Raw genomic sequence first — 13,532 nt, forward strand, 5'->3', positions numbered from 1 at the left:
TAGCTCAGTGGTTAGCAAATTTTTTCTGTAAAGGATTAGACGGTTAATATTTTCAGCTTTAAGGGCCAAGAAACATATCAATATTATGTCAGCATAATATATGCATAGCCCATAGACAGACAATAGGGTGGTGAAGGCCCGGGCAGAGGGGGCAGGTGGGCTGAGGGGGCCAATGGGGGAATAAGGGGACATACGTAATACTTTCAACAATAAAGAACTATTAAAAAATTACGTAAAAAATTACGGTTTGGCTCAGTGGATAGAGTGTCTGCCTGCAGACTGAAGGGTCCCGGGTTCAATTCCGGTCAAGGGCATGTACCTTGGTTGCGGGCACATCCCCAGCAGGAAGTGTGCAAGAGGTGTGAGAGAGAATCATCGACGTTTCTAACTCTCTATCCCTCTCCCTTCCTCTCTGTAAAAAATCAATAAAATATATATTTTTAAAAAATTACGTAAAACAAAAAAATATTAGGTCAGCATAAAAGAAAGTGAATTCCACATTTTTTAAATGGAATTCAAATTTAATAATGGAATACTTTGTGTAATAGAAGTCTACCAATGAGAAGAATGGAATTTTTGAACGGGTGCAAGATAATATTTCACTTAATTGGGCTTGAAGAGAGCTCCGGATCCTCCAGTAGCTCACTCCTTGGGTTGGGGCGCAGCAGGCCAGCTCCTGAAGAGTGGGCGCCCGGGACCGACCTCCTGAAGGGGGGCTCCGGGTCAGTGCTGTGCTGTGGTGAGTGAGGCTGTTTCCTCCTGGATGAAGGTTTGAAAGCTTTTCCACCACAAAAGGCTTCTTGGTCCCAGGAGGCTCCCTGCAGCCCAGCCCCTGGGCTCCGAGGACGAAGGGTGAGGACAGCTCCCACAGCCCCTTCGGAGAGGGGCTCCCACGGCCCCTTTGGGGGCTCCCACAGCCCCTTCGGAGAGGGGCTCCCACGGCCCCTTTGGGGGCTCCCACGGCCCCTTCGGAGGAGGGGCTCCCACGGCCCCTTTGGGGGCTCCCACGGCCCCTTCGGAGGAGGGGCTCCCACGGCCCCGTTTGACTGCAGAACGGCAGGATGGTCAGGCAGTGACCCCTCCTGCTCACGCCGTCGGCACCCTCACTGAGCAGCCAATGCACCTCGGAGCTGCTCCTGGGGGCACCCCTCGAGGCCTCCACATGGCATAGGTGGGGGCAGGCCCAGCCCCGAGTCACTGGCAGGAGAGCCACACTCAGAGCTACTGCCTTCCTCCTCCTGGCGCCCGCCTCACCCAGGGGCCTGGGCACCCCGGGGGGGACCTCACCAGCACTTCACTGCCCCCGCCCCCGAGGGCATCGCGGCAACACCCACATCTCCAGGCCAGGGTCGTCTCAGAGGCCCCCTGCCCTCTGGGCACCGGGTAAGGGACGGGGCTGGAGGTGGTCAGAAAGGATGTAAAGCAGCAGCTGCCAGGACCTGACTCTCCACACCCAGAGCAGGAAACCGGGAGAACACGGACATGGGCAGCCGTGTGGACACAGGGCCTTGCTGTTGGGCCCTTTCACGGCACTGCCCCCTCCCCAGGAAAGCTGGACTGGGGTGTGGACTCCCCAGGTCAGGCAACTTTACCTTACCCAGCTTCAGCCAAACCAGGAATGCCACCTGGACATAAAGGGGATGGCAGCCACCAGCAGCCAAGCCGAGGGTCACTCACGCCCCACTCAGAGCAGGGAGAGCGATGCGCTGCCTGCAGAACCCTGGACTGGAGCTGCTGAGCAGCCAATCCGGTCCTGCTCGGGCTGCTTTATGTGCTGGAGGGTTCAGCCCACCTGTAAGCCACCCTGATTCTCAGAGGCACAACAGGGACCTATGCCTCCAAATTTAAGAAACCATTGCCCTCCCACCACCTGCTCACGGTGCGACTCTGAGGGAGGGAAATCGGGAAAGGCCCACTGCGCCTCCCGTCACCACGTGACTGAGCCCTCGTTTTAAGGGGTGCACAGAGAGACCCAGAGAGGCAAAGAGACTCATAGAAGGTGAGGGGGGCTGTCTTGGGGCCTAGGATCCCTGAGGTGGTCCCCTGTCCTTTCCACCTCTCTCCACCTCACCCTTCCCCTCTCGTCACCTCCTCGGAGACTCGTTCTTCCGCCCTCTGCTCCACTGACAGCAGCATGTTTCCCACCAGCTCGTTAATGATTTTCTGACCTTAGGTGACAGGCCGGCCCTGAAGCCACCTGACTGGACACTGTGACACACACTCAGCCAGCTCCAATCTCCCCCAGTGAAGCCCCAATCCTAGAGTGACAGCTCTTCCCCAGGGACCGCCTGGCGAGTCAGCAGGGCAATGTCGGCCCTCTGTGTAGGAGCCCAAGCCTGGACTTCAGGTTCCCCACCTCCTGCCTTTCCCAAGGGCACAAAGCCCCTCCCCTCAGCAAACCCTGCGCTCCCCTCCCAACGCCTCTGCGCCTTTAAGGTGCAGCCTGGGAAACAGCCTCACAAACAGGGACTTGCTCGGCCCTAAGAAACCACGGCCCAAGAATCAAGAGCACGGTCTGGGGTCCAGGTTCAAGTTAGTGGCCGGAGCGCACGAATCTTATCTCCCTGGAGGGTCACCTTTACGAAGGACTTGTACGCATGCAAATAAGCAAAGCAAGACGCTGTGGGGGAGGGTCTGAGGGCATGTGCCGGGGTGGGGGTAGGGAGGCTGGGGGAAGATCAATGGGGGGAAAAGGAGACATACATATACTATTTGTAATACTTTAAACAATAAAATAATTAAATTAAATTAAATTAAATTAAAACCTGCCCCTGCCGAGCAGGAGCCTCTGCCTGGGACACGTGGGGCCCTGGAGGCTCCGCCCGGGGGCCCAGGCTGGACTCGGAGCTCACAGGACAGAGCGCCCAAGCATTTTACTTAATAAAATAAAAACAATAGAACCGACAGCTTTAGCTCATCTGACTGATGGAAGGGACAAGCTGCTGAATTAGGCGACTAAAACGTCTGATGCCAAATCACCATGTGTTTTCTTTTTGGTATTTCTTATTTTCCACTTGTTTGTAAGCCACAAGATTTAACTATAACCATTAGGAGAACAGACAGCAGTGGGCATTTCCGATAATGAAAGATTCTACTAACAGCAAACTTAAGGTAACAGATCTTTATTAAGCCTCCTTTGGAATTCAGAGATAAAAACAGTAGCCTGCCATCCTTTAGGGTTAAAATTTAGCCTGCCATCGCGTGGCCTGGGTCAGAACACCACTTAGGCAGTGGCTGGCGCCACCTTGAATGGCTGGACGTCAGAAGACCAAAGGTTTAGTCTGGTTCCGTGTAACTTAGGCAAGTTATTCCACTTCTATGTGACTCAGTTTCCTCAACAACAAGAAAGACAGGCATTGACCTTCCCCGGGGAACAGTGTGTAATGTGAGAACAACGTGCTCCAAGAAAGATTGCAGAACATCAGAGTGACATGGCCCAGTGTTGTTGAGACAGGTAAAGAGGAGACAGCAGAAAGAGAACAAAAGCCAGTTGTAAAAGAGAAACGGTGAGCTTTCCAATGACAACCTCATATCCTTAAAAAAAAAAAAAAAAAAAAAATCAGGTGCTATCAGGCCTTTAGCAAGGTTGACATGGCAATGAATTCCCGGGAATTCTAGAAGTCTTTTCTACATCTGGTGCTGGGACAAATGGACAGCCACATGCAAAAGAACAAAGTTAGACTCCTACCCCACACCGTCCGTAGGCATTCCTCGGAGGTACTGCAATAATGCTGGCATCACAATAAAGCAAGTCCTAAGAGATTTGCTGGTGGAGGGTCTTGCCTTCAATTTGTAAAAAATGTAACATCTGTGAAGTGCACTAAAACTAGGTATACCTGCACAAAAACTAGCTCAAAATGAATCAAAGATCATGTGAAAGCTAAACTATAAGACTTCTTAGAAGAAAATATAAACATAAATCTTCTTGACCTTGGACTAGGCAATGGTTTCTTAAATTTGACAATAAAATAACACAAACAATAAAATAACAAATGGGCAGGCCCTGGCCGGGTAGTTCAGCTGTTAGAGCGTTGTCCTGATATGCCAAGGCTGCAGGTTCAGACCCCGATCAGGGCACATACAAGAAACAACCAATAAACGCATAAATAAGTGGAACAACAAATCAATGTTTCTCTCTCTCTCTCAAATCAATTTTTTTTAAAAGAAAAAATGGGTAGTATTGCATTTCATCAAACTGAAAGAACAAGAAAGTGAAGACAACCCACAGGATGGGAGAGAATTTTTCCAAATGATATATCTGATAAAGGACCTGTACCTAGAATATGGAAAGAACTCATATAACTCAATAACAAAAAGACAAACAAGTCAATTAAAAATGAGCTAAGGATAAACAATTCTCCAAAGAAGATATACAAATAGCCAATAAGTACATGAAAAAAAAAACAAAAACAAAAAAAAAAAAAACGCTCAACATCATTAGCCATCAGGGAAGTGAAATCAAAACCACAATGAGATCAGTTCACACCCACTAGGATGCTCTCATCAAAAAGTCAGACGACAGCAAGTGTGGAGAAAGCAGAACCCTCGCCCGCTGCCGATGGGAAAGCGCTGAGCTGCTCTGGAGAGCAGTCCAGCAGTTACTCAGAAAGCTAAACATAGTGACTCATCACCCAGCAACTCAACTCCGATGTGTACTCCCAAGAAAAATAAAGACGTGTATGTACATAAAAGTTGTAATAGAAGAATGTTTATAGCAGCATTTTTCATAATAGCCCAAAAGTAGAAACAACTCAAACGTCCATCAAGTGATAAATGGACAAACAAAAGGTAGTCTATCCATTGAATGAACTATGACTCAGCTATAAAAAGGACTGACGTACTGATACACGTTCAATAGGGATGACCCTAGAGAGCATTATGCTAAGTTGAAGACGCTAGTCACAAAAGACCACATATTGTCTGATTCCATCCATGTATAAAACGCCCCAAACAGGGAAGCTATGTCAAAAGTAGACTCGGGGTTGCCCAGGACCAGGGAGGCAGGAGAAAAGTGGGAAAGTGATTGCTAAAGGGTACAGGGTGGGGGATGAAAATGTTCTACAATTGATGGTCATTCTGTGAACTTACCAAAAACCATTTAGTTGTACACTCGAAGTGGGTAAACTGGATGGTAAGTGAACTATATCTCAGTAAAGCTGTTATTGGCTCCTTCTTCCCCCCAAAAAAGGAATAGGAACCAGGAATCTGTCTTTACGCTGTGGGAGTACCACCCTGATATCCCAACATAATCATTATGACATCCCACTCACTCTACGAAGCGCCCTGGTTTGTCTGATAAACGAATGTCATCACCCTGTCACTGTGATATCAAACGGATGTTATCTGGGCTTCAGTTTCCCCATCTGTAACCAGGCTCCCCGAGTTCTGACCCGCTCGGACCCTAACACTACATCCCAAAAGCTCTACTTCAGAAGCGGCAAATCCCTGCTCAGTTGGAACAGGCTCACCATGCTTTGGCAGATGAACCTAAATGAGCAGAGAGTGGAAGCCTTGGGCCAGTATTAATTCCTGTTTCCCAGGAAACAGAGGCAAGACAAAGAGGAATTCCTTATGTACCAGGTACTGATATTGAATTCCCTCCTATACCACTAAGAAAGGTGATCCAAGCACAGAAACTCGGGGGAAACGCTCCAACCACATCCCCTGCAAATGAAAACAGATCCACACTTCCTGGCGGGCCTCACGGACAACATCGGATCCTTAGGGAACTTGGCAGGCTTGGCAGCAGGTAGCTGAGTCTTCTCTAAATGGGATTTGGTGAGGCACCAAGAGGGCTAGGCATCGTGACAGTCAAGGTCATTGGATCACACAATGGGATGACTTCCTAGTCCTCCCTCCTTACCCATGACTACAGGAATAAAACTACACCAAAGGAACTCAAGAGGAGTTATTTTGTTCTCATCCCTTTTATGAGTATAAAAGGGATGAGAGTGAGCCTAAAACAGCCTTTCTGCCCACTCCCCACCTCCCAGGCCTAGGTCTGCGTGGCAGGTCCCACACGCGTACGTGGTGTCCACCACAGCTACGCAGAGGAGAGCCCACCGCTGGGCTTTGAAGTAGCAGATCCTCAGAAACAAGGTGAAGTGAAAGAAGGAGGCATGGAATAAACCCCACTCCCATCAACCCACCCGGGAACAGGACAGACAGCTGCTCACCAGGGTCATCGAGAACGGAAATCAGCACGAAGACAGATGATGGTGGCAAACCGCCCCCATCAAGGCAGTCCTGGCCCCGGAGCCAGTTACCAGAGAGGAAGGCGAAGGTTGGGCAGAGCTTTGTCTGGAGGCAGGGGGAGGTCGAAGGAACAAACACACTGGCACCAAGACAGCCCAGGAACTGGCCTCCAACTAGGAGAGCGAGGCATTCCGACCAGATGCCCCCTCACCGCTGTCGGCCTCTTTAGAGAGGCGGGTGTGGGGAGGACCAAGGAACCACTCAGAAGCTGGCGGCCAGGAGCAGGGAGAGAGGAGCCGGGGGATCTGCTTGCAGAGGTCTGCTGGCTGCCGGTGTGCGGCTTCCATAGACCGGCAAGGTCCCTTCTAGCCACAGCTGGTCAGGGAGCAGCAGCTTCCGATGGTGCAATTCCTACATCCAAGGGGGTCCACGGGGCTGGGCGGTGGAGGCAGCTGCCGTTGTGCTGCTCAGAGGCCACACTTCAGGATGATGTGGTAGCCATCACTGCTTTCCGCTGCAAGAGGGAAACACCGGGCATTCTTCAGGGAGAAAGGCATGGCGCCGGGGCATGGGGGAGGCACAGAATAGGGCACCATGGAAGCCCTATTGAATGTTGGCGAGACCAAAGCAGATATGCCCACACATGCCTTCCCTTCTGTCTGCATCGGGCCTTCCTACCTCAGCTCTGGGCCCAAGGACCAAAACACCCACATCCCAGGATGCTCTGCTCACACAGCTCCTCAGGTGAATGGCCCAGGCCCGTCAGTGCAGCATCATTCTGACCGACCCCACACTCTCACTGCCTTCCTTCTCCTGGCCCATGAGTTCCATGCTCCTTCCTCAGGAGGGCCCTTCATACCCCCCACACACACCCGCCCGCCCAGGGCCCCAACCCACCAGGCCCAGCTGCTGTACCCCATGCTCACTTTTCCTAGAGCCTGTGGTTCACAAAAACTCAAACGCATCTTCTGTGCACCTGACACTGAGTCTGTGGAGAAGACACCGCCTGGCCAGGACTTCCCTTTCAGAAGTGACTCTGGGCCAGCCTCACTGACCCGCACCCACCAGGCCAGGCTTCACGGGGAGTCCGTGCTTCTCCTCCCCCAGGACGTTCCAGGAACATCCCCTGGAGGGGAGTGTGTGCAGGCACCCCCTCTCTCAGCATGTTACCCTGGGGGTGCAGCCATCATACTTCAACTCAGCAAAACAGCTGGCAGGGGCTTTACCTTTTAAGGTGCTGAGGACAAAACAGGATTCATCCTGGAAATTCTGCACCATCTGAAAGGCAAGAGCGAGACCATGTCCCTTCAACCATGGGCTCACGTAAGAAAGCCCCAGGGGTAGGAGCCCAGAGCCTGGACTACGTTTCTGTTCGCTTTTGTTTTGCTTTTCCCAGTTACTGGGTCTTCCAGTCCCCATCACAGATACAATACATGAGCCTGTACATATATAGTAACAAAAGATAAAAATAAAAAATTAAAAAAATAGCATGCTTTAAAATCCTGGGTAATTAGCAGGTTCTGATTGTGAGTTCAAGTTACAGGAGTGGGAAACAAGCAGTAGGTTTACAGTTTTGAGTACGTGAAACACATCTATAATAATAAAGAGTAATATGCTAATGAGACCAAACATCTTGTAGACAATCTTTCCCGATGAAGCAGGGCCAGAAGGGGGAAGGAAGGCCTACTCTTGCACTAATTTTCATGCATCGGCCCTCTAGTCCTATATAATAAAAGCCTAATATGCTAAGAGTCCAGTCATCTGGCCATCCAGTCAAAGCGGAATATGCTAATGACATGCTAAGGATGCTCAACTGCTCGCTATGACATGCACTGACACCGGTACTCTGACCGGTAGGTTAGCTTGATGTTGAGGTCCGGCTGATCGGGACTGAGTAAGGCAGGCTGGACACGTCCTGGAGCCTGCCCCCCACCCTGCATACCTCCCCGGCCCCAATCATGCACCAGCTTCTAATAGTTAATAAAGCTACTGTAATAATCATAACCTGCATGTCTTTTTCCATAATGTGAATGAAAAAGGAGCCACCTGCTAGCCTGACAGGCTGAGGGAGGCCTGCTGGCGGCCTCACACACTCAGACCTGAAGTCACCGCAGAGCATGGTCTGAAATGAACACTCCCAACGGCAGGAGGTCCTGGCGGGTGGCAAGCCCTCGGCGGGCATTTCTCCCCGACAAAGGTCAGTCTCACCTTCACTGAGCCGTCTGCTGTCTGGTTTTGCATCTGGGATAACATACCTGATAACGTGCCTTTGGAATGTCAGAGTGATTTCCTTTTCTCCGGGACCTCAGAGCACAGCCTCCCCAGAGCAGACCATAGATCCCCTCACGGTCATTGTTATTGTGTTAGGTTTGGCTGTTAACTACCCTATACCCACCAATGTAAAAGAAGTGTCTATTCTTTTCACTTTTCACCCAATCCCAGAGATTTCTCTGCTTTGCCTTCTCCTGCCTCCCTAATCAATCACCAATGAACTTCATGTGAACCCCTTACACCTTCTCCTTTGACTGTCATGTTTAAAATGAGGTGCAGAGGAGGACCATGATGGCAGTGTAGGTAAAGGCCAGCACTCGCCACCTCCCACAACCACATCAAAATCACAATTAAAATACAGAAAGCCGCCGAAACTGGTTTGGCTCAGGGGTAGAGTGTCGGTCTGCGGACTGAAGGGTCCCAGGTTCGATTCCTGTCAGGGGCATGTACTTTGGTTGTGGGCACATCCCCGGTGGGGGTTGTGCAAGAGGCAGCTGGTCAATGTTTCTCTCTCGTTGACGTTTCTAGCTCTCTATCTCTCTCCCTTCCTCTCTGTAAAAAATCAATAAAATATATATATTTTTAAAAATACAGAAAGCCATCATTCAGAACAGCCTGAAAGCTAGCTGACCAGCAGTCCTACAACTAGAGAAGTAAAGAGGAAAGTACATTGAGACTGAGAGGAGGGGTGGAGGCACAGAGGCACAGAAAGGTCTGGTTCAACACCCACATGTAACGTTGTTTTTTTTTTTAATTGGAAGAGATAACATAGCTGTGGAGGCCTCCTGTGAGGAGCAAGGGGTTCCCGCCACACACCAGCCCTCCGCCCAGAGTTCCAGTGCTGGGAAGAGCAGTTCCCATAACTTCAGGCTGTAAAAATCAGCAGAGATTGTGGCTAAGTGACATGAAGGTGGTTGTAGTGCCAAGGAGTTCCTCTTAAAGGGCCAGCATATGGGCTTCCCAAAAATCCATCCCTCTGGGCTCCAACACTAGAGTGGCGGCTTGAAAGGAATGTGAGACATTAGGAAAGGAACTGGATTGTCTAGCATCGGGGCAAGAACCTGGGGGTGACTTTCTCCCAGATAGGGACACTCACGGGGGTACCTGTGCTGGGACCTCCCCTATCCCAGAGCTGACTGACAGCCATCAGCTTGGCTCACACTGTTTGCTCCATCCTGATGATTCCCTAAGACCCATCCAATTTGCAGCCCCACTGAAGCTGTTTACATAGTCTTTTCCACATGAATGGCCTGTCCAGGTTCAGGTTTCAGACTTTCCTAAAATCTCTTAAACAAGAAGCAGCTGACATCAATAAGAGAACATGCTTCACAGATAGGTGCACTTGGTCACTTTGAAGCCCAACACAAGTAGCAACCATCTGCAGATCTCTCTGCAGCTCCTGTCCCAGTGGCTGGAAGGCCCCAGAGCCAGTGCACCAAGTGGACAGCTTCAGACCATACCAGATCACAACTCTACACATCCACAAGTGACACACTCAAGGAGAAGACTCAATGTGAACCAAAGCCCCAGTGAAGCAAGTCTCGCTCATAGGGGTGTCTCTTGCACAGCAGCTCTCCCACTGTAGCTGCCACTGGTTCTTACAGCCAATTGGCTGGGGGGAAAAGGAGGGTCAAGTACTCTCAGTGACACCAACAGCAATCAAAGATCAACTACAACAAGACAGTGTACACAGCCCACACAAGGGCACACCTAGAGTGCCCACCTGAGATGACTGAGGAGGTTGAGTCTACAGAACACCTACTTCACAAGGTCACTCTACCAATTCCAGGAGACATAGCAGCTCTTCCCAATACATAGAAGCAAACACAGAGAAGCAGCCAAAATGGGGAACAAAGAAACATGTCACAAATGAAAGAAATGGAAGTGAGCAAACCATTGGATACAGAGTTCACAACAATGATTATAAGGTTGTTCAAGGATCTTAATGAGAGTATCGAGGGACTTACTGAGAATTTCAAAGACATGAAAAAGGACCAGGAAGAAATTCAGCATAGACTAATTGAAATAAAGAATAATTTCCAGGGATGCAGTAGTAGAGAATTCTGAAAATCAAATCAACGATATGGAATATGAGGAAGGAGAAAACACCCAATTGTAAAAGCAAAAAGAATAAAGAATCAAAAAATATGAAACTAGTATAAGGAGCTTCTGGGACAATGTCAAGCATAACACCATTAGCATAATGGGAGTGCCAGAAGAAGAGATAAAGCAAGATACTGAAAACGTATTTGAAGAAATAATGACAGAAAACTTCCCCTACCTGGTAAAGGAAATAGACTTACAAGTTCAGGAAGCACAGTGAGTACCAAACAAGAGGAACCCAAAGAGGCCAACACCAAGACACATCATAATTAAAATGCCAAGGTTAAAAATAGAGAATCTTAAAAGCAGCAAGAGAAAAGCAATTAGTTACCTACAAGGGAGTGCCCATACAACTGTCAGCTGATTTCTCAACAGAAACTATGCAGGCCAGAAGGGAGTGGCAAGAAATATTCAAAGTGATGAACAGCAAGGACCTACAACCAAGATTACTCTACCCAGAAAAGCTATCATTCAGAATTGAAGGTCAGATAAAGAGTTTCACAGACAAGAAAAAGCTAACGATGTTCATCAACACCAAATCAGTATTACATGAAATGTTAATGGGTATTCTTTAGAAGAGGAAGACAGAAAAAAGAAGAAAGAGAAAAGAAGAAAGAAGAAGGAAGAAGGAGAAGAGATAAAAAATATGAACAATAAAGTGGCAATAAATACATATCAACAACTGAATCTAAATCAAAATAAATAAACAAGAAACTTAATGAACAAAATAAACTCGTGAATAAAATAGAGCCAGAGGCATGAAAACATGGAAGAGACTGACAAATTTCAGAAGGAAGGGGACAAAGGGATGTGAAGAGAGTAACCAAAAATGTTCAATGCATATATGCATTACCTATGGCACAGACAATAGGGTGGTGAAGGCCTGGGGCAGGGTAAAAACTGGGTGGAGGGAGGCACTGAGGGGAAAAATATATACTCTCAACAATAAAGACTTCAAAACAAAAACAGGAAGCACACAAGATGTCCTGATAAGTACATGTATAAACAAACTGTGGTATAGCCACAGTTATAGCCTATATAACAAAAGGCTAATATGCAAATCGACCCAACAGTGGAATAACCAGTTACTATGATGCACACTGACCACCAAGGGGGCAGATGCTCAAAGCAGGCGCTGCCCCCTGGTGGTCAGTGTGTGCCCACAGGGGGAGTGGCACTCAGCCAGAAGAGTGCAGTGTGGGTGGCAGGAGCCTCTCACACCCCGAGGGCTTCCGAACTGCGAGAGGGCACAGGCCAGGATGAGGGACCCCCGTGAGGTCACAGATTTCATGCACCAGGCCTCCGATTCTACAATAAGAAGAAATAAACTATCAAGCCATGAAAAGACACAAAGGAACCTTAAATGCCCACTGTTAAGTGTCAGAAGCCAGTCTGAAAAGGCTGCTTATTATATGATGCTAAACAACCATATGACGTTCTGAAAAAGGCAAAACTATCTAGACAGTAAAATTATCAATAATTGACAGAGTTTCAAGGGATGAGGAGAGGGGAAGAGGGATAAAGAGGTAGAACACAGGGCACTTTTGGGAGCAATGAAGTGATTATACATGAGGATAATGGTGGACACATGACATCATGCATTTGTCAAAATCTACAGAACTGTACAGCAGCAAGAGTGAAATCTAATGTAAACTAGGGACTTCAGTTAACGATTATACCAATATTGCCTCATCAATTATAACAAATGTGCCACACTAATGACAGAAGTTGTGCATGTGTTGGGGGGAAGTGGAAATGGGAACTCTCTGTACTTTCTGCATAATTTTTCGATAAACCTAAAACTGCTCTAAAAAAATAAAGTGTATTTTTTTAAAAGATAGGGGGGCAGGGAGGGAGACAACACCATAAAAAATATAATAAAATCATGTGCAAAACTGCCCTTTTCTCAAACTGTTGAGATTTTTGCTTCCCATCAATGGTCAGTTTGGCTCAAATAAACTCATTAAAAAATCTTACAGGTTTGGACGTTTCTTACATGGACAATACGAACAGCTGTAAGCCTACCTTTGCCCACCCCTGTCTGAACAGAGTGCCACCCCCTGCATCTTACAATGGGCAGGTACTGAAGACTCCTCACCAGCCACCTCTCAGGAGTTCCCATTTTGATAAGCTACCTTGTAATTTTGGACAAGTTTCTCCCAGTCTCATGTCCTATCTGTAAAATAGGGCTGTTTTGATGATAAAAATATAACCAGGATGTAGGGTGACAGAAGCTGGCATCACAACTGCTGGGTGTGGCGGTGTGCACGTGCTTTGCAGAACTGTCCATGGGCCTGTGAACATAACCCTGGCACGTCTGTCTTCTAGACAGATGCCCTGGAGAACTGTGCGCACACACAGGCACCGAGGACATTCAACGTGGCACCCACGCCCCAATCGGCCCCACGCTGCCCGCAGTGCCAGCGGCCACCAGCTGCACACCTCAACGACATCAAGTGGGAAAAAGGAAGTCACAGATGCCACACGCTACTATTCCACTTACATGAAATGTTTAAATAGGCAAAATTCAGCCGAAACCAGTTTGGCTCAGTGGATAGAACATTGGCCTGCAGACTGAAAGGTCCCAGGTTCAATTCTGGTCAAGGGCATGTACATTGGTTGTGGGCACATCCCCAGTGGAGTGTGTGCAGGAGGCAGCTGGTTGATGTATCTCTCTCATCGATGTTTCTAGCTCTTTATCCCTCTCCCTTCCTCTTTGTGAAAAATCAATAAAACATATTTAAAAAATAAAAATCAATCAATCAATAAATAGGCAAAGTTCAACAGTACATTGAGGAGGAACAAGAGAATGATGAATATAAAATTCAGACTGGCAGGCGGAGGTGGAGAGGATTCTAAAATGAGCTCACCAAGAGGCTCCTAACATAACACTCTGTTGTGTTATTAACCTCAGAGCAGGTACTGGGCACTTCGATTATTCTTGAAACTGCACATAAGCTTCA

The 13,532-nt window shown here is 48.3% G+C and overlaps 1 protein-coding gene across 2 annotated transcripts in view; it reads right to left on the minus strand.

Annotated features, from left to right (window-relative positions):
• Positions 1-4,682: 4,682 nt before the first annotated feature.
• TFCP2L1 (transcription factor CP2 like 1) overlaps positions 4,683-13,532 on the minus strand; it is a 60,024-nt gene continuing 51,174 nt past the window's right edge. Inside the window, exons 15-16 of one of the 2 annotated variants that reach the window (XM_036420993.2) lie at positions 7,422-7,473; positions 4,683-6,709 (exon numbers count right to left, since the gene is read on the minus strand). In XM_036420993.2, the coding sequence (XP_036276886.1) occupies positions 6,663-6,709; positions 7,422-7,473 (99 nt within the window). In that variant the 3' untranslated portion in view covers positions 4,683-6,662. Of the gene's footprint in view, positions 6,710-7,421; positions 7,474-9,440; positions 9,468-13,532 lie in introns of those variants that run through there. The other variant, XM_036420996.1, reaches the window with a different exon arrangement.

The sequence above is a fragment of the Pipistrellus kuhlii genome, unplaced genomic scaffold (genome assembly GCF_014108245.1).
Source record: "Pipistrellus kuhlii isolate mPipKuh1 unplaced genomic scaffold, mPipKuh1.p scaffold_m20_p_7, whole genome shotgun sequence".
In the NCBI taxonomy this organism is placed as follows: domain Eukaryota; kingdom Metazoa; phylum Chordata; class Mammalia; order Chiroptera; family Vespertilionidae; genus Pipistrellus; species Pipistrellus kuhlii.